Source organism: Lepisma saccharinum, chromosome 1, assembly GCF_977018435.1.
Source record: "Lepisma saccharinum chromosome 1, izLepSacc3.1, whole genome shotgun sequence".
In the NCBI taxonomy this organism is placed as follows: domain Eukaryota; kingdom Metazoa; phylum Arthropoda; class Insecta; order Zygentoma; family Lepismatidae; genus Lepisma; species Lepisma saccharinum.
In genome coordinates, this window is record NC_139229.1 from 165194665 (window position 1) to 165216244 (window position 21580).

At 36.7% G+C, this 21580-nt stretch overlaps 2 protein-coding genes across 3 annotated transcripts in view; one reads left to right on the forward strand and one right to left on the reverse strand.

The window, feature by feature from the left end:
• LOC146003675 (venom protease) overlaps positions 1-14088 on the forward strand; it is a 75580-nt gene extending 61492 nt beyond the window's left edge. For both annotated transcript variants that reach the window (XM_083142041.1, XM_083142048.1), the window contains exons 6-8: positions 1761-2038; positions 6140-6279; positions 10804-14088. In XM_083142041.1, coding sequence (XP_082998167.1) covers positions 1761-2038; positions 6140-6279; positions 10804-10959 — 574 coding nt within the window. In that variant the 3' untranslated portion in view covers positions 10960-14088. The remainder of the gene's footprint in view (positions 1-1760; positions 2039-6139; positions 6280-10803) is intronic.
• mas (trypsin-like serine protease domain-containing protein masquerade) overlaps positions 1-21580 on the reverse strand; it is a 419698-nt gene that overhangs the window by 357492 nt on the left and 40626 nt on the right. The gene's annotated exons all lie outside the window — the stretch shown is intronic.

A 21580-nucleotide genomic window follows, 5' to 3' on the forward strand; every position in this document is an offset into this window, starting at 1 on the left:
CGCAGAGATTGTTAGTTACGCTACGGCATATCTCGTTTTGGGGAGGAGACGAGGAGTACTGAATCGAGATAATACAGAAAAATAGGGCATCATAGAATTATAATGAGTAATTGTAATGTAGATTTGAGGAGAATATTTAGAAAGTCACTCACTCATTCACTCACTAGGCAGTCTCAACTCACCCACTTTCCCATGGACAATTGTTCAAGAGTTTGCGCAGAACCCTAAGAGATGGCGTTGTAACAGAAAGTTTCATTATGACACGCCGCCATCTGTTAGGCTTGTGTAGAACTTCCTGAAAGTGTATACAGTATATTTTCTCAAAACTGTTACGACGTCGACAATATGTATTACTGGAAAGAATTCCCCCGCAGGCCCGTAGCCAGGTAGGAGGGACCAGGGGGGCTCATCGTCAGCCCCCCGTTGCATTGTCGTTAGCACCCTGTCATTACGTAAACTATTGTATAATGTGTTTGTAGTGACAAGTGAAAATGTAGACAGCGGATATTATGTGCTCATAACTAGAAAGGACAAATTCACAGAACGAAGATCAGCTATCACATTCCTTCATCTTGTTTATGAACTGAAGTCTAAGTAGCAGAAAGTACAGGGTGTCTACAAATGATTGATAGCGGTTTCATGATGTTACTGAACTTGTATTATTGAACATATCACGAAATAACTTTGAGCCTCCCCGATGGTAGCGTCGTTCCCTTGTAATTAAGGGGTCCTGGGTTCGAAAATCCGGTGGAGGCTCATAGTGGTTCGGATTCCACTTTAAACTGTAGGTCCAGTCCCGATTAGCCTTACTGTGCATAAAGTGGACTTAAAACAAGAACTTCAACAAACGAAGTAACTTTGCAGTTTTGTAGAGAAACTCAATAAGTTTTGTGACAAATTACAAGTTATGGGAGTTTTCTGTTCGCCGTGGCGCCGTTGAGCATATTCGTAACTTTCCGGAACTCAATGATTTTTCTGCAATCACAAAATTTACAGTTTACGGCCGCTTCTTCTTCAGCGAATATGGGTATCTTGACATGTTAGAAAATCGGCTCATGCCATAGTTGGAGACAGACAGTGAGAACTTTTTCCACAAGTTGGATGGTGCTCCGCCTCAGTTCCATCACGATGTCCACAATATCTTAACCACCAGAGTATCAATCCGATGGATCGGTCGTTGTGGAAATGATGATCAACAACTGCTGTCATTGCCTAACGCTCCCCTGACTTAACTCGATGTGACGTTTTTGTTATGTTATGTTATGTTATGTTAAGGGGTTATGTGATGGATCTAGTGTTTGTGCCTCCATTACCGACTGAACTATCAGAACAGCGGGCTCATATCATCAGTGGTTTTGAGAGAATTGATAGGGACATGCTGCATCGTGTTGATTATAAAGTTTATGTCTGCAGAAACACGAAGAGGGGACATATCAAACACTTGTAACGTGTCAAGACTTGTTGAGTTTCTCTACAAAACTGTAAAGTTACTTCGCAATATGTTCAATAATACACGTACAGTAACATCGTGAAACTGCTTCAATCATTTGTAGACACCCGGTATTTAGTAGGTTGTATACAGTTTAGAAAGTTCTTGCACAGCAGGGCCGTAGCCAGGAAAATTGAAATTGAAAAATTGAAATACAAATTGGGTATCTGCATCTTGAACTGTTTAGGTTGTAGGGTATAAAATGCTGAAGACTTCTTTTCTTATTATTCTTCCTTTTCTTTTCAAATAACCCCTGTATACTGTGTTCCAGATTCAGCCCACGCCAGTTCACAGTCCGCCTCGGAGACGTTGATCTGAAGCGAGAGGACGAGCCTTCAGACCCCGAGACGTACCGAGTGACGGAGATCAAGGCGCACCCTCGATTCAGCCGGGTGGGTTTCTACAACGACATCGCCCTGCTGCGTCTCGACAAGCCGGTGAAGAGGAACCGCTACGTGGTTCCCATCTGCGTCCCTTCGGAGAGGCACAGGCAGGAGAAATTCATCAACGAAAAGCCGACCGTCGTCGGATGGGGAACCACATATTATGGTATGGTGATATCACTTACTTGCAGCGTTTCGAAGTACTGTTACTCTTTTAGAAATTCTAACCGTAACTAGCTAGTTACTCTTTTCCAATCAACTGTTACTTTTACAGTTACTTGACGACACTTGCATTGGTAATTTGTAACTTCCTTCAATTATGTGTCTTCTCAGGATGCTAAGGTGCAAGAATGTTCTTAGAATCGGCTAAGGGTCAATCCATATGAAGTCATACAACATGGTTGCTTCACTAAGTTTATTTTTTGTGTGGTGTGAGCCTCATATGTTGGCAGTTCAGAACTACTGTTATTTTATTTTTCTATCACCGATTTGAAGATTGCGGTCATTTTTTTATCATGGCGCGCGTCATTTTCTCCATTCGTAAGCATCAGCGGCAACTTATTATCTTAGCTCTGGTAAGCCCTACGACAATGAGACAAAATCTGTGACGTTAAGCACATTATAGGCTACAATTATATTTCTGTGTAATTTTCTAAATATTATTCCTTCATAATAAATTTTAAGGTCAAAATTGTGAAAATTACATTTTCGGACATTTTTTGGGGGGGAAGGCAGTTTGTTTCACACTTGAATTTTTTTGTGCAAGTACCTGTGTACCAATAACATAACCCACAGCGCTACAGCCCTTGAAGAGCCTTGGCTTACCTACCGACTGCTGGTCTCCCTCCCACACTGTTCCGCCGTCACCTGTTATAGCGTGGAGGTCTTAGACCAGTATTGGGGTGACGGGTGATCAGCCCGAAAAAAACCCAGCCGTTGTTGTAGGTCTTCTCGACCGGGTTACGCTCACTCACCCGGAGCTTCCCAATTTACTCACGATGGTGGGTTGCCACCGGCCCTATACGTAGGCCGAATAAATTCCGACCAGAGCCGGATTCGAAATTACGCCGTCCCGCAGCGACGGTGAACTCAAGACGAGTGAACGCCTTAACCCGCTCGACTACGGAGGAGGACACCTGTGTACCAATAGAGTACGTTAAAATTATTTGAAGCTTGAGACTTTAATATTTTTTTGTTACAGGGTCATAAACATGTACTTTTTGTTAAAAAATTCGAAGTTAAGGGTTAAATATCTCTGGTGGGCAGTTGTTTAAAAATCTGAAATTTGTACACCATACGTACTCCATGATAAATAACTTCAGTAAAAATTTTGAGTTTGAGATTCAATTGGTTTAAGAGATACAAAGCTCGTGAAAAATTCAATATTTTGCATGAAATATGGTATGCTTAATTTCATTTCTTATTAACATTTTGTGTTAAAATTCTGCAAACTGTAATTTGGAATGTCAATGAACAACATTACAATCCTGAAATGGATCTGCAATAAAGTATATATACGAGGGCACGTTGAAAAGTAAAGCTTCCTATGTTTTTATTTTCTTTCTTACCTTGTAAACGCATTTTGGATTTTGAGCAACCATACATTGCACTTATAAGACTTTCCCGCTTCTCCATTGAAGGTTTCAAACTTCTATCGCCAGGGGGTGCTGAACTATTACGAGGAAAATGGCAGCATGTAACCATGTAATGTTGGAGAAGCGCCTGAAGTAGCATGCAGTGATCGAGTTTATAACCGCAGAAAATGTGCTACAAACTGACATTCTGAGACTGGGGGCATTTTATGGGGATGAATGCGTATACATTACAGTTATACGTGTATTACTAGGTGTGAATAGTATACCGCTCGTTTTCCCCGTTCGAACATTATTTGCTCGAGCGAAGAAGTCTCTAAATTCCACGCTCTCTAGCGTCGTCCGTGCGAACTATTTGGTGCTCCATTGTAATTCTCTCGATATATAAGCATACGAGGAAGACTTATATGATTACAATACACAATCATGATCATTGATTGGGTGTAATTTGTTTGCAAGAAAATTTGCAGCACAAAGTAAAGCAAAAGTAACCTACAGTTAATTTCATACTACCAGTAACTCTACCTGATTTACTTCTTAAAATGCGTAGCTATTAGGCTAATCAGTTACTTTTTGAACAAAGTAACTGTAACTGCAACTCACTTACTTTTAAAAAAAAGTTTCCGAACACACTTCCAATACAGCGACATCTAACAAATTCCAGTGTTTATAGCGATTGGCACTATTGCACTACAAGTTATTTTTGAAAAACCATGGTAACTAAAAATCTGTTTGTAGCAAATGTAAACTGTAAAGTTGAAATACCATTTGATTAACGCTGTAAATTGCACTTTTCAACAACGTGTCGTTCAGCGGCGACAATAGAGATGGTGCCACATTCGGAAGTTTCAAACACTTGCATAGACGAGTATCAGTAGCAGGGAGGAGGGGTGCATCCTATTCTGGTAATTTGAAATATCATTTTATGTATATACGAAAGACATTGACATATTTAGAACATATCCTCCCTCCCCAGCAAATCAAATGTAATGACGCTGCTAATGGTATGTATACTTGAAGGCACGATAAAGAAAGCGAAGTACCAAATCAATGGATTTAATAAAATTAAAATGTAGGTACTTGTAGGAATCCAGAAGCGCCATAAGATTTTCTAATGATTCAATTGCAACTTCTTTTCTTTTCTTTTTAAACACTACCATTCCGCTACATTTCATATCAAAAATTAAGTCACAGAATACAACCATGTTCAAATCTGGCATCGCTTCTCAAAACGTTTAGCCATCTTTAATCTTGGCCAGCGCTTGAAGTTGAAATTATTATTTTGGGGGTTGTTTACTCGAACCATGAGGCTTACAAGGACGGATGTTGCTTTGTTCAACATGGTGACAAGGAGACAGGCGGGGAGATGCTTTGCGTAAGTTTTCCTAGCTGGAGGGATATCATCCACCGGCATCCCCCTTTCATTTTGATCACTGATCCTGATAATAGTATATGTGTGTGTGTGTGTTGGTATGGGCGTTATCAGTTAATGACAGATTATCGCCTTTGTAAGGTGGGTAGGCGGGAGACTTTGTTTAGCTATCCTCTGCTATTTTCATTGAAGTTTTATTATTATTTTGGACATTGTCTCCGAAAGCGATTACTGTTAATTTACAACCTAATGTTAGTTTAGACGTCCTTTTTAGAGGAAGGAAATGACTTTAATCGGCCGTAAGGGTATTGAAAGGCTATGGTCATATACTTCTACTTTCATTGAGAACACTAGAATAGTTTTGGATATGCTAATTCGTAAGGTCTCCGGTTTGAAATGATATGTTCTTATAAAACGATGATTCCTTATAATTTCTTACGTGGGGATGAGGAGGACAAGATGACGCCCTCCTCTCACTCACTAATTTGGAAGGATTCACTTTCAAATTTGTGCTTTCGTTGAGTACAAGGGTATTGGGTGTACAGAAGGAGAGTCGAGAGGGGTCACTCGACTCATTCTTCCTCCGAATTAGGAAAAGTTAGGTACTTATTCATTTATTCCTAGAGAGTCGCGGTAGTCCAGTCGTCGGACTCCGTGGAGGAGTGGACAGCTCAGCGCGCAACGAAGCCAGAGGTACCGGGTTCGAATCCTGAGTAAGATACTGAGGCTTATGCTTGTCTGTCTTGTCGGAAATTAGAAGTGAATACTGAAACAAGAAAATGAAAGAGGGCATTTTTTTTAAAAAAGGTCGTTCGGGCGATTGACTGCCACTCAGGAGCCCCAGGGTTTAATCGCGGGATGGGCCATTTCAGCTTGTATTTTGTCCAGCAATGTCCTTATATTGAGCAACTCTGGGGTTCGGTGAACCTATAGTACGTAGATTGGTACCGGGATACAACCTTGCCGGGGAAAGGTTGCTGGAGCGTCGCGCCGATCACATCATCACACATGGCCACAAATGTCCGAAATTGTGAATGTGTAGAGGTCCTACCACACAATTTATGAAAATGTCGGTACTGTCAAAATTATTTCTTTCCCCTGGGCACGCACCTGTTACCACTTCGCAGATGAAATTTACAGTACTCTTGAAACTTTTAGACATCAGCCCCCCCCCCCCCACAAGTATAAGGGTAAAGGTTCGAATTGGCACTTTCAGATTTATTTCGATAGAAACTGTGATCTCCTTAAACCATAGTTGCCACATGTTATCACGTTATTCATATTTGTAATTGATTAATTTCAGGCGGGAAGGAGAGCACAGTGCAGCGACAGGTAGAGTTACCAATCTGGAAGAACGAAGAGTGTGATAAGTCTTATTTCCAACCAATCACGGACATATTCCTTTGTGCTGGTTACAAGGAAGGAGGTAAAGACGCCTGTCAGGTACGTATCTCATGGCTTAAGTCATTCCAGGGAAAACACATATTTAATAATAAATAACGTATAATTGAAACTAAAATAATAATAATAATAATAATAATAAATTAAAAATTATTGTATGATTCAATTGGAAGATAAATTGTGAGTGTACTTTTGAACAATGTCGAATCAAATTATTCATAAGGGATTCAGAGAAGAAATCAAATCAAATCGAATAATCACTAATCCTGTTACAACCCGTTCCTGAGTTTTGGGGTCATTTGAAAAAATGTAACTGTTTTCTCATTATCTTTAAACCTTAGAAGTATTATCCGAATGGTATTGTAGGTCTATATCAATGCATTAAATTTATTGAGTAATACACAGGTAAAGTGGGTGATAAAGTAGAAGAATGAATATTTAGTTACCTATTCACATGCTTTGCATTAATTTTAATGATTTTTTATTGTTGCGTCTATGCCGATATCCTACAAAGATGGATACCATGACATTTTTGCATATTTTATGCCATTACCCATGTTCTACGTTTTAAAAATCATTCGAAAAGAACATATAGGAACTTTTCTTGTTATGACGTGAGTAACGTCTATTTGCGATGTTACACTAGAAGTTGTGATGGAGGAATGTGCTAACATTTCCAAATGCCAGTAATTCAAGCCTTATCACTTGTACCGTACACAAACCTTTATGTAAATAAAATGGTAATTAAAAGGCTTAGCTTACTTATTGTAAGCTTTTAAATGTTGTTACAAGATTAACTAAACCATTCCACAATTTCCACTTATAATTCATATTTACCCGTTTGTCATTTCCAAATTATAAAATGTATATTTAGACATAGCCTGGCTCAGTCGGTAACGCGTCTGACTACCATGCTAAAGGTCCCGGGTTCGATCCCCGGCCGGTTCAAAGCCGGGAACTTTTCTAACGGTGGAAGCGGCCCCGGCGCCCACCCAGCGTCGAATAACATGGGTACCTGGGGGAAACCCTGGTGAAATGCTGATCACATCACCCCCACTCACGACCGGATCAAGAAAGTGTGGGGCGTTACTCCCACACCCCCTATACGCCTTCATGGCGTGGTGCTATGCACAGGGGAGCACTTTACCTTACCTTTACCTATTCTCGATACAATATGCAAACCGACACGACAAAAGCTATCCAATGATAATTTAGCTAACGATAACACTTTTCTAGTTTCAGTTAATAATTTCATGTTATATTTGATGCGAGTTAATTGAGTCATACTGTATGATATCATGTGTTTATAAAACAAGTTGTAATAGCCCACACTAACATCATACTTGTTTTCACACCACAATTATTTAATATTCGCCATTCTTTTGCTGCTTTCCATGTTGGTGCTTACTATCAAAATTTGTATTTAAAGTTTAAAACTGTTAAGTGTTATTTTCATTTTTCATACAACAGATTGCTGATTTCATGCATTTGCCGCCACGGTGAATAAAGTTCTAAATTGGAAAACTCGGTGTTTGATTAGCATATACGTATATATATATAGGCGTTATTGTAATGGTATTAATGATGTAATGATGTTAATTTTCGTTGTTGATAAATAAACAAAAGAAAATAGTGTATGATTGCCATTGAATTAACATAATGTAACATGGTGATATGAATTTGAGTTTTTGTTTTAAGTCCATTTTATGCACAGATAGGCTAATGGGGACTGGACCTACAGTTTAAAGTGGGATCCGAATGCGACATTACTCACAATTTAATGGGACCCACGGTTTCCCTGTATGGGGCTAAATCTAGATACAGATCATGCTGATATTCACGTGTAAATAATATGCCAACGCTTTGCTAATCACATAGTATTGCCGGAGCTTTGAGGTGCCCGAAAGTTGGGGATAAGAAAGATGTACGCCCAACAGGAAAATGAAAATCAAGCATATTTTATGCATGCAGGTTCCATTTAACAACAACAAATAACACTATTTTTCATATGTTACTGGTGATTACAAGTAAAAGTGGTAGCCTACAGGTTCGGGGCATAAAGTCTATAATTACAATTCTAGCAGTTTATGGAGGGACGACATAGGAACTTGAGTGTTCTGAAAGTATAAATACGAAAATATTAAATATATATACGTATATTGTGTGTCTGCATGGTAGAGTCTCTTTCTATTAAATATATGCATTCTTTGTAGTGTAATGGAACAGTTATGAAATATGGCAATTAACGATTTAAACATTTGCATTATGTGTCACAAATATTATTGGTAGAAAATGGGAAAACATTATATTTTCATATTTTATGTTACTACCTGCACAACAATTTTGAAACTATAATGCACTAGAAACACATTTTAGAATGTAAATTAGTACAGTCACTTTAGACGAAATTTGGTATGTAACGTCTTTGGACTTAGCGTACGGGTGATCGCCGGGGACTTTTGATATGTTATTATTAATGTTATAAAGAAGATATGCACAAAATTTCAGCTTGTTATGAATTATAGTTCCCTTATTTCGTGAAAACTTTCATTTGTCCGCCATTTTTCAATATGGCGTATGGATGATTGCCGGGGACTATTTATATGTTATTATAAATGCCACAAAGACGTTGACACGTACCTACACTGGTCCTCTAGGCCCTAGGTCTGGTTACTAAGTTACCCTGGATAGGACTACTCAGTTAGCTTACTTGAGTAACTAAATTGTAGCCCTGACTTGGTCACTAGTGTCGGATTTTATACCTTTCTTAAGATTTTTTAGCAATGAAAAGGTATGGAACTTCCTTCCAATAAAGTTTGGTTTATTATCAATAATGCACAATGTACAATGATACTTAATCCCTGGCAATCTTAGATTTAGGTTAACTGACGCAGATTTGATGACAAATCTGAAACGGGTAACCCTTCCAAGATTATTCACAATTTCTTTGGTATCGCAAGCAACTAGAGCCGAAGCAGTAGGTTATGAGAAACTAGCCCAAGCAAATTACAGCGTCCGAAGACCGGGTAGTTCTCCCTACAAGGTAAACTTGTGATACCAGCAATAGGGTAAGAAAGCCCCAATATACAGAAAACCGGCTTCGTTTTATACTACACAGTTATTTACAAAAACCAAGGAAACTTGGTCGATATTTACATGTAGCTATGTATTTACAAAAGTACATCATGCAATTTAGAATTTTACAATATTTACATAAAATAATCATAGTTGTAAATAACATACCTTCCTAATATATTTTTCAAATGCCAAAAACGTTTACATAATTATTAATTTTGTTGTTTTTAAGAAACGCAGATTAATTCTCTTACATTCTTAATCTTGTGCAAGTCACAGATGTTGATTTCCTGCTTTACAATTGATAACATGAACAAATTCTACTGGGGTGACACAACGTTGCATACCAAATTTCAGCTTGTTATGAATTAGTTCCTCTATTTTTCCTATTTTTACTGCACTAAATAGACTCATGCAGTTCATTCTATCATATCATACAGAATTAATTAGTATTCGTTGAAGAAATCTTTCTCTACACAATAGCCAAATTTTCAATATTATAAAATTTCTTTCATTTTTAAAAAGAAAAGAATGTTGTAGCATTTAGTATGAACTAAGTTAGTTAATCTGCAAAACGTTTCTTGATTGTCTTAACTTTTTATCAAATAAAGTAGTTACTTTTCACACACCACCTATTAGCAATGAAAAGAAACGTCTAACCACAGTTAAGCGTATAATACGCTTATATGTAGTCTACCTAGACATTTCACACGAACGATAGCCAGAAATAATAATAATTTTAACAAACACACTGTATTAGAGTAATTGTTTTCATATGCGTGTTTTTCATAAAAATATAAATTTTATCAGTATCTTCCTTAGAAAGTAAGTAAGAGTATAGAACTGAAAGGGCTAAGATTTCCATATTTTTTTAGTAATCAGTATTTTATCTTCGTTTCATATATAAAAATGTGAATTGTATGTATTAAGAAAACTGAATCATAAGGGACAAACATACTTTCCTCCATCATCATCCTACAAAAAAATGTACATACGTAATGACATTGTGAAACTGAGCTCTGTTTATCTTGGCACTGTTGTATTTTGTTTTATTATTATTGTTTTTTTCGGTTTAAAATGGCTTAGGCTATGCTGTACTGGAAATTCACTAAAAATAAACGAATTAAAAATTGTTTAAAATGCTTCTTTATACAACGGCCACATTCGTATTAATATTAAATTTCTTTAATTTTCATAGGTAAAATGTTTTAGCATCTGATGCCAAACACTTCATCGGTACGTCTTCAGATATAATACCAATAACGTTCTACATTTTATGATTTCAGCTTTATTCAATTATTCAATTTATTCCTTGATAATAAATCTACAACTTCCTGTTGTATCTAGCAAGTATATCAGCTCAAATAATAATTTGAATTAAACAAACTAGTTGCATATAGCTAAATTAAGCAGAGGCAACAATGAGGAGACAGGGTGGACGCACATTGTTATTAATAATATATTTAACGTTATTCTCTTGTTTCTTCCCAGGGCGATTCTGGTGGTCCACTCATGTTGAAGAAGGAAGGACGCTGGATGCAAGTGGGAATAGTGTCCTTTGGGAACAAGTGTGGAGAACCAGGATATCCAGGAGTATTTACTCGAGTCACGGAATACGTGGATTGGATACGAGATAATATGGTATAACCGACGTTGCGAAATTCACAGCAGAGTGAAAGACTTAATTCTGATTGTTCGGAGAAACGAGTTAGAATAAGTAACTTATTCAATGTTGTGCCGTCAGCACCTCCAACGAACGTACGTAGAAGCTGTGTGTCTGTGGACAGTGGATCAGCACAATGCTTTCGTAAGCAGGGACCAAGCATGATTGACTATTTATACATTTAAGGTTATCTTCCGTTCTTTTGTAAGTATATTTTATGCTAAACCAGTGAGTAAGAAAGGAAAATGGATAACCATAGGAGAAGCGTCGTAATTATGGTGCCAATTAACAGTGTGTGTATGTGAGAGAAGGATAATTGCTTTATTCACAGAAGCTCTACAAATGTCTGTGTTTTTATGCTAAAAGTAAGAGAACAAATTTCAATGATTCGTTCAAAGTTTCAAATAATATACAGTATGTTTTCATTCCCAATGAAAATTATATAATTTTGTAATGTCACAAGCAAAGATAGGTCGAAGCTATGAAGTAAATAAATACAGATAAATGAACTTTGAATCAACTACTCAATTTTTGCGTGCATGCAGCCCACAAGACAATGAATTCTCAAGGTGTACAACGTGCAAGGATTTTCCCTTAATAGAGATGACAAGAAAGCTGATCTCTCCCTTTCCTTCTCATGTTTCACTTTAGTAATTACTATGCAACTCAGGTAATAATTATAGCTTGGAATTTTAGGTAAATAAATATTTTTTTCCCGAATTTGAGTTACAAATTATGATCATGGTAACTAGAGCCTATACGAAAATTCATTTTATGCAAAAACGCATAGTTTACATTTTCCAAAAAAAAATGTAACATGCATAACATGTATAACATGCATATTTTGTCAGAAGAATTGCAAGTAAAATGTTATATTTTGTAAACTTTTCTTAATATTTCTCAATATTTGCTACACTAAGAAATCGAGTTAGTTATTTTATGACCAGTGAACTTATTTCGAAGGGAATCGAGCAACAATGTTCAGTTGTGACGTGGTGTTTTAATTCGGCCTATTACCGAATTGAACCTGAATACAACTTAACTATGGTATTTGGTGTGACAGTTAATAATAGAACAGCTCATTAATGTGCCGTAATGTTGTTTGATGAGAGAGATAGTGACTCACATGTAGAAACATTCATTCTGAGCTCTTCCGTAGCTCTTGCCAAATTTTCTGCTTATAGTGTAGATTTTTGATATGCTGCTGCTGAGTAAAATGAATCGGTCGCAATTAAGAATCTTGGAAACACTTTGAACTTACGAAGTGTTACGAATAAAGTCCACAGGTAATGCAAATGAAATGAAAAAATAATTAAGCACGCACGAAACAACTGTAAGATATTAACAACATACTACCAAATTAAAATAAATGTAATACGCGGTTTTAGCTCCGAAGAAACTGCAAAGGAATGGAATTATGAAGATCGTATTACATTCTATGAAAATGTCTTGTATATCAGAACTACAGTTAGGATGTCGAGGAGGGGTGAGAATACTCTGTTAACATATCCCTCTTGAAATTCTCCTCTTATCCATCAGAATGCAGAATCTCGCATGGTATGCAATACACTGACTGATGCTTTGAGTTTTTTCGGTTGCTCGAATTTAAGACCTTCGTAGCTGATTCAAATTGCAAGTTCATCGTTTTATCTGAACTCAAACCAATTTCTGGTCGTGGGTGCAGAGTGGTAGTCTTACGTTAGAATAACAAAATAAATATTACATTATATCCGAAATTAAATAAAATAGTTCTGAATGACCTGCTCAACAGAAAGAGAGAGAATGCTAAATTTTTACTTACATATTGTCGTATATGTGATGTATTATAAACCTACGAGATGTGCCAAACATCGCAAAATGTTTGAAAGAGTAATGAAATATTAACTCATCCTTTTTATAGTGGTCGAAACGAGGATCAGATATCCTATCGCTGAAATTAATTAATATATAAGTGTAATAGTGGACCGTACACCCTATTCACATAAAATGAATCGCAACTACAACCGCATTGTAATTCCGAACAAATCCATAGAAATAGATCTAGTATATGGTGCGATATTAGGTAGTGAATCCTCGATGCATTATCGATACAAGCATGCATGTTCTACGTAGTATATATTAATAGTTCACTTTCGTTTAATTTAGCGAGGATGTAAAGCAAAAACTAGACGAATACACACACATATTATGGACATATATTGATATGTATCGTATATGTATTCATACGATACGTGTGTATAGTATGTATGATTGCTTCGTCTCATACAGAGGCACTTTTCCGAAGTTATTGAAAATATTGTCATCTTCTCCCATGGTTTAGCAGGTGACAATGAGATAGATGGGGTGATGGTTTGCGAAAAATTTTCTGGCTGGGGATACCATCCTCTCAATTAGCCCCTGACTTCCAGCACTCCTTCGGTGAAGATACATCACCGTATGAGCTAATACTGTTCTCAATATAAGTAGAAATCCATCAATTAAATCCTGGAAGTATATGCCTCAAACTGAAATTTATAATACCTAATAATAAGATATGAAAAGTAAAATGAAGCTATTTCTTTTGTGAAAGGATGTCGTATCATACAAAATGTATACAAAGTAGCAGAAAAGTAGTAACTATAATTTTCGATAACCTTTGTAAGAAAATATGTAACCGAAGCAGTATGTTTCGAGTTATTTACATTAATTTAACCAGAACACTGAAACTTTTCTAAAAGTACTTGTAATTGACGAATGGGACTATGAAGAAAATCAACCTTAATTAGAAAGGTTAATAACTTTCTTTGGATATTTGGTAGTTCAGTGCTGTTTCCGAATATTCATAAGGGCCTGATCATGAACGTTCTTGGCAGTAGTAAGGTCAGAATTGCGAAACGTATTTTCACATGTTCTATACATTTAGTTCTCTTACCACTTAGGAGTTATCTTGTCAATGTAACAAGCCATATACTTCATGTTGTAAAAACCTACTTTAATAATGATAAAACTTACTCATATAATATATTCCTTAAATTTAACAATAGAACGTACGTGATAAGTACATGATTCTCTAGATTTATTTTCTACGAGTCAATTTGTATAAAAATATCGAAATAAAGATTTATATTATTTAATATGTTATTTTAATACTCGTGTGTGTGTGTGGTGTGCAAGGTATGATTACTGTGATCATTGATTTATTGTCTCGAGTTGGAATTCATTGTAGTTTCAAAGGTTTGGGATTTATCTCTCGAATAAGATATACATGGATGTTTCTCACTATTTACTCTATCATCTGCTACATAGATTTATTATTCAGTATCATCAATTCATCCAGAAAAATAATGTAAAACAAATAGACAAATGTAAACTGAAGTAATTGAAAATACAGTGCAATCATAATTAATACTAAAAGGCACAACGTGGACGTCAGCAAAGAGAAAATAGAATACATGTTTTTAAGCCGAAACCAAATTTTAGATAATAATCAACACTTAAATGTTGAAAAAAACTCTTTCGAATCAGTTTCCAAATTGAAATACTTATGAGTAATATGAAGAAATGAAAATGTTATTAGCACAGTAAACGAAGGATTTTTGTCGGAAATAATTAGGGGAAAGCTGAATTTTGGTGTATTGTTAGATCATCATAAGAGATGTATTTTCCCAAACGTTTCCACCCCTCCCCCTGGAGCTTCCTTCCCTACGTCCCCCTGAACATTCAATATGCACATATGGATATATCTGAACGTAAAGAAGTAATAAAAGTAAAGTGCTCCCCTGTGCTTAGCACCACGCCATGAAGACGTATAGGGGGTGTGGGAGTAACGCCCCACACTTTCTTGATCCGGTCGTGAGTGGGGGTGATGTGATCAGCATCACGCCCCTGACCGCCTTTACCCCCCAGGGTTTCCCCCAAATACCCATGTCATTCGACGCTGGGTGGGCTTCGGAGCCGCTTCCAACGCTAGAAAAGTTCCCGGATTTGAACCGGCCGGGGATCGAACCAGGGACCTTGAGCATGGTAGTCAGACGCGTTACCGACTTTTTTTTTTTTTTTTTTTTTTAAAGGAAATACCCCCTACACGGAGGTATCCCCCACCATTCACTCTTTTTCTCACTTTTACACTTTTCAATTCTTACATTTTTCTTTATTTCTTATCAACTGGACGAACACAAATACCCATGCCTTACCCGGGACTCGAACCCAGAACCACCGACTGAGCCACCGCGAACGTTCTTTCTTTAATTTCAGAGCTACAAATTTGGTCCTCTTCATCTTGTAAATATTCCCAATGGTTTTTGAGCAATTTTAAGACAAAATAAAAAAAAATGTACATTTTTATCCTCACTTTTTGTTTTTGGCACAGTATTTACGTTACGAATGATAATATTGGAAAATTATTTGAAGAAAAGTTGTAGAGTATAAAAATATATTTCATACCAATAATGACAAGCTTAGTACTAAATTTGTCGTGTAGTGAGTAATTTTGAACGCGTGTGCGCGCTTTCATTCACTATGTCTTACTAACTCCCGCAAAATTAAGTCACACATTTTGATGTTTTTGTTCAGATGTACTATATTTAAACATTATGTTTAATATTTTGTAACATTTCAAAGTAGTCCTTGTGCTGTAGATAGATAGAATATACAATTTTAATTATATTATTTTGAAAATATTAAAATGACCGTATGCATATATTTGTATTACGTACCTCAGAAAAATATCATTCTTGTCTGTCATTCTCAAATTGTTGAACTCTACACATGATTATTTGAAGTAATTATTCGTAGCCTAGTTACACTCTACTGGAAATCTGTGATGCAGCGCAACGCACAACGGTAGAGAAGGGGAGAGACCGAGTGGAAGGAAAAAGCAGTGCACGCTGCTGCCAAGAGCTGGTAGCTGCAGTCGCGTTTCTCCTCCATGCGCTTACGCACTAATTGGTCGAACCATCTCGAGTTCTACTTACGCAGAGGACTTGTTTTCGTTTGCTTGCTCCGGACTTTCCCGGAACAGAGTGTAAAATATTTAGTCCTCTTTGAAAATATTCATCTTATGTACGTACACATACGCACACTATTTATAGTGTTCTATGATATTCTACAACTAATGTTGAAAATCTAGTTAAATGTCGTCAGCAAACATAGAGAATTCTGGCAGGAAAGTCTGCTGCAGTGCTCGCAGATAGCAGTGCAGCTACATCCTGATGTCCGGTAAACACAGAAGTCTCTACGTGCTGCCTGCAACCACATAAGTCATCAGGGGGAACCGATTGGGTGGTTGTCATTGGTTTCAAATCTTGACCAAATATTTTCCATCCCTAGTCAATATGTATCAGTTTGTTTCCAAACCATGTTTGAATGTGTAAGTGAGCCCTGAAAATATGTTGACATGCTGCTGAGGCAGCATAAGGGAGCTTATATAAATGACAACCTTTTTTAATATGATTTGCTGGTTTGAATTATGGAGCTGAAATTGTAAGCTTGATCTAGGTGTTTGTATTTACTCAATTCAAACAAGTCAAGAATAAACGTCTTTCCTTCTGTAATCAATTTTTCTGTTGATTTGGATTGAATTGATTTGTTATTTTAAGTCCACTTTATGCACAGTAAGGCTAATCGGGACTGGACCTACAGTTTAAAGTGGGATCCGAACCACTATGTGCCTCCACCGGGAATCGAACCCGGGACCCCTTGATTACAAGGCGACGACGATAAATTTTTCTTTTGAGAGCATACTCCTTGGCTGAAGATGGCTGCCTGGTTTTTTTACATCAGATGATAACAAGTTCTACTGCATTTGTCTTCCTCAACCCCACTCCCCCTCAAAGAGAAAGCGCTTTAATGCCCATGAGGAAACAGATATATACTCATCTCGGTGAAGTAGAATCAGCTTTTGGATACTCCAAAAGACGGGAATTTGGGACCAATGCAACTTCTCTAACCAGCGATCTACATCTGATCCAAATATTGTAACTTTGACTAATCATCTATTTTTGTATGCCCACCTGATTTATGTCAACATCAGCAACTACTTCTAAAACAAATTTCTGAGCAACAGCATTAGCTAGTCTCCTTTTGTTGGATGCATTAGCCTGGTTGTTCTTTCAAACCTCTTAGCCATGACAAAATAGTAACGACGCAATTGATGTTGTTTCTGAAAGAGCCCTGAAACAGTGCTCGAAGTGAGGGCGGATGGGATGGGATGTTTTCCCTATTTTCCCTAAGCTAGCAAGATTTTCGCAAAAAAAACAACAAAAAAAACTATCAGCTGTCTAATTGTTACCATGTTAAATCATAGGAGCACCCCTCCCCCTCAAGCAACCCCATGGCTTGTCCAAACATCCCCCAGATAACATTTTTTTGTTTTCTTTGACAACTGGAATATGGCAGAACATCAATAATGTGCTTAGTTTGTTTGAGTTTTGTTTTTGAGGCCACTTTATACACAGGAAGGCTAGTTGGGACTGAACCTACAGTTTCAAGTGGGATCCGAACCACAATGTGTCTCCACTAGGTATCAAACCCTAAACCTCTTGTTAATAAGTCGACGACGTTACAACTACGCCATCCAACAATCCATACAGCCAATGTAACGGTAATGTCAGTGAAATGTTAATTGATGATTGAAATTACCATTACCTAACAGCTGATATTATTGCTTAAGTTATTGCTATTGATCTGTACACTGTCATAACCAATTTTCTTCTTTGCTCTTATTGTAAAGGCTTTAAGAGTTTCAGCCTCTAGTCCTTCTCCTCCAAACCTTATTGATTCCGGTGAAGTGAATTAATCTGTGGACCATCTTTTGGAGCGTCCGATACAATTCACAACCGTTCTATAGTAGGGCCATGTCTTCTATCCTTTTATCACCAGGCCACTAGTTTGAGCTTTGAGTGCCAAATAGACTAAACGAAAACAAGTCCTCTGCGCAGATAGGACTCGGAAGGGTTCGACCAATTAGTGCGTAAGCGCATGGAGGAGAAACGCGACTGCAGCTACCAGCTCTTGGCAGCAGCGTGCACTGCTTTTTCCTTCCACTCGGTCTCTCCCCTTCTCTACCATTGTGCGTGGCGCTGCATCACAGATTCCTACTAGTGTGTAACTAGGCTACGAAAAATTACTTCAAACAATCATGTGTAAAGTTCAACAATTTGTGAATGACAGACAAGAATGATATTTTTCTGAGGTTAAGTAATGCAAATATTTGCATAAGGTCATTTTAATATTTTCAAAATAAGACAATTAAAATTGTATATTCTATCTATCTACAGCACAAGGACTACTTTGAAATGTTACAAAATATTACAAATATTGTTGAATTGTAGCACATCTGAACAAAAATATCAAATTGTGTGCATTCAGTACACTAACTAATTGCGGGAGGCACCAGGAGTAGGGGAGAGCACATAGTGAGTGAAAGCTCGCGCACGCGTTCAATCTTTACTCACTACACGGCAAATTTTAGTTGCAAGCTTGTCATTATTGGCATTAAATGAAAAGTAGTTTTATACTTTACAACTTTTGTTCGAATAATTTTCCAATATTATCATTCGTAACGAACATACTGTGCCAAAAAGAAAAAAAGTGAGGATAAAAATTTACATTTTTTAAAATTTTGACTTAAACTTGCTCAAAAACCATTGGTATTAAAAAATGAAGAGGACCAAATTTGTAGAGAGTAATGTTAGCTCTGAAATTAAAGAAAGAACGTCCCGATATGTCCACTAGTTTCAGAGATATGCATGATTTCCTGAAACACTGCATATTGAATGTTCAGGGGGGCGTAAGGGGGAAACTTAAAGGAAGAGGGATGGGGACTTTTGGAAAAATATATCTCTGATAATGGTCTACTGTGACAATACACCAAATTTAAGCTTTCCACGAATTATTTCCGACAACCTCCCATTTTTTGTCTGTTTCCTGAACTATATAGAGGATATTGAAAGCAGAATCAGTTCAGGTAATGAATGCTACTTCTCTCTTCATCTACTTTTATCTTCTCTTTCCTTTAACATCAAAGAATCTAAACATTAACATTTACAAAATACTAGCTAATTTTGCTTGTAGTATTTATTATAAGGATGTAAAAGAATATAGACTTTTCACTAAAAATGGAATATAAAAGAAGTGTTTTTGAAGAGAGAGATAACAAATGAAGAAACATGCGCGGAGATGTGTCACACCTAGAAGAAAAAAGAAGAGCTTACAGGATTCTTATTGAGAACCTAGTGATATGAGATCCATAGAAAGGGCAGGACAAATAAAGATAGAACAGAAGGACAATATTGAGATTGAGACTTTGAACATTTTTAAGGAAATTGGCAAGGATAGTCAAGATTGGATTGATGTAGACCAGAATGGGGGAAAATGGAACCATTTTGTTGCTGTTCCAATTATCTTCTGAATTTAGGAATAGCAAGGACTTAGTTAGTTATTAACTAAGAACTCCAGTATAAATATTGTTAGTTGTATTGTATTTCATCTCGAAGATTACGAAGGTTGGAAGCATCAAATACGACTGAACACACACACACTTAATAAAGTAGAATGAATGAATGAATTGTTGTTTTTAAGTCCACTTTATACACAGAAAGGCTAATCGGGACTGGACGTACAGTTCAAAGTGGGATCCGAACCACTATGTGCCTCCAAAGAGTATCGAACACAGCACCCCTTGGTTACAAGGCGACAACGACGTGATAAAGTAGAAAAGGAAAAGTAAAATATGTAAAACATCTCAGTGCATCAATCATTACACTTGTACTTACACTTGAAAAGCAATTATACAAATTCATTTACATCAACTTTCAAGGCAAGGGAAAACGTTAAATTTGGCAGCCGAAAATCTATCTGAACGGGACCAACGTCTTAGGTTATTAACCTGCTCCTGCAAGAACTCGACGTTTTACTTCCAGACAACTCCACGTTGTTGCTCTGAGTTCTTTGATCATGCAGGCGGTTTTTACGTCCCGCGGAATATTTTTCAGGAAAATCGTAGTGTTTCAGGTTCTGAAGTGTCCGAACGGATGGTTCGTTTTTCATTCCTCAGGTTTCCGGGAAAATTTTCCAACAGTTGCCTACTCTAACCCTTTCTGAAACTTCTAGGCATTTCTATAAATTGTTGCCTAGAGATAAAGGAGGCTAGAGCCTCTATAGATAAACTGCCACATGCAGCAGCCCCTGTGATATTTTCATTGTGTTGCATTGAAACATTATCGTCAGAAAATCAGTGGTGAACTTAAGACTTTGTACTGTACGTACGTATCAATGGGAGTGTTTAAAAAAGTGGCCGTGGATTGAAGATATAGGTGTAATACAGTCAGTGCACATCCAACGGCAAAGTAAAAGTAGGCGAAATGTCCATCGCCATTCAAACAATCTGTTTTCCACAATGGGATATTCATGCTTCACATCAATAGAATTACATTCCTTAATACAACGGAAGATGTGGAATAAAAGAAGAATGAAGATTATGACCGATTTTTACGACATTTTTCCTCGGCTTACTGAATAACACAGTCGTGGTCATTTTTTGAAAGATAATAATGAAAATTGTTTCTTTTTTACATCATAAGTTACGAGAAATTCAAGTTTAAAATTTTATATGTTTTAAAATTACTGGCACAATAATTGTATTCACTTTTGAAAATATAAGGAAAATTACCAAAATCAAGTGTTAACGAACGATGTATTTAAACAAAATTAAACAACTGAGTTTAAAAACGTTCATACATAAATTCAGTACACATTTATATATATAATGAAGCATAAATATTGCATTACGTTAACTTTTTCACATATTACAGGTTTTTCTTCATGTTAATCACATCAAGTCAATTTATTACCATGTAGAATTACTTCCAATCCTGCGTAGATTTTTACGAGAAAATCGGCACGAAACGCTCGATTATCAACGGTAGAAACCAAGACAAATTATGTATATTTATACGTTCAATAGACTTTCCACATTCAGAGTAGGCACTTTATGTATATTATCAAACTAGGCCTTTCATTTATGTAGCTACGTACATATCCACAATACTTATCTGAAATTCAGTTTCAAGAGAAGATGGCTGCCATTTAACGTCGTTTCGACCGGTCACTTTTTAATGTCCATTTCACTTTTAAGGTTCTTCACGGCATTTCTGAAGATCGAAAAACCGTTACTATTCTTTATGTAACAATCTTATCACATTTCCCGGACAAATCTTGTTGTTATATCAGAAATATTTCCAATTTAGGTCTCCGAAATATTTAGCGACTCCATACTCGTCGTCAGTGATCTTTTAGATGAAGCAGTGTAACAAAACTCACACTGTTACAACTTTAAGCACAGAATACAAACTTGTTATAATTTTTCGAGTGACAAATATAGAATTGTACAGATATTATGCATGAAAATGCTTGTAAAATAAATTACATACAATAAAACAGATATTACAATATTCTATCACATGTTTACGTATTTTCTTTTTACCTTTTTCAGTTATTTTAAGTTTTACAATTTTGATGGGAAAAAGGTTATTTACACACAACTTAGATTTTTCCCTTTATGTGAGTTGGCTATGTTTCACAATTTTAGGATTACTTCACAACTTTAGGATTACTCTTCAAGGCGCT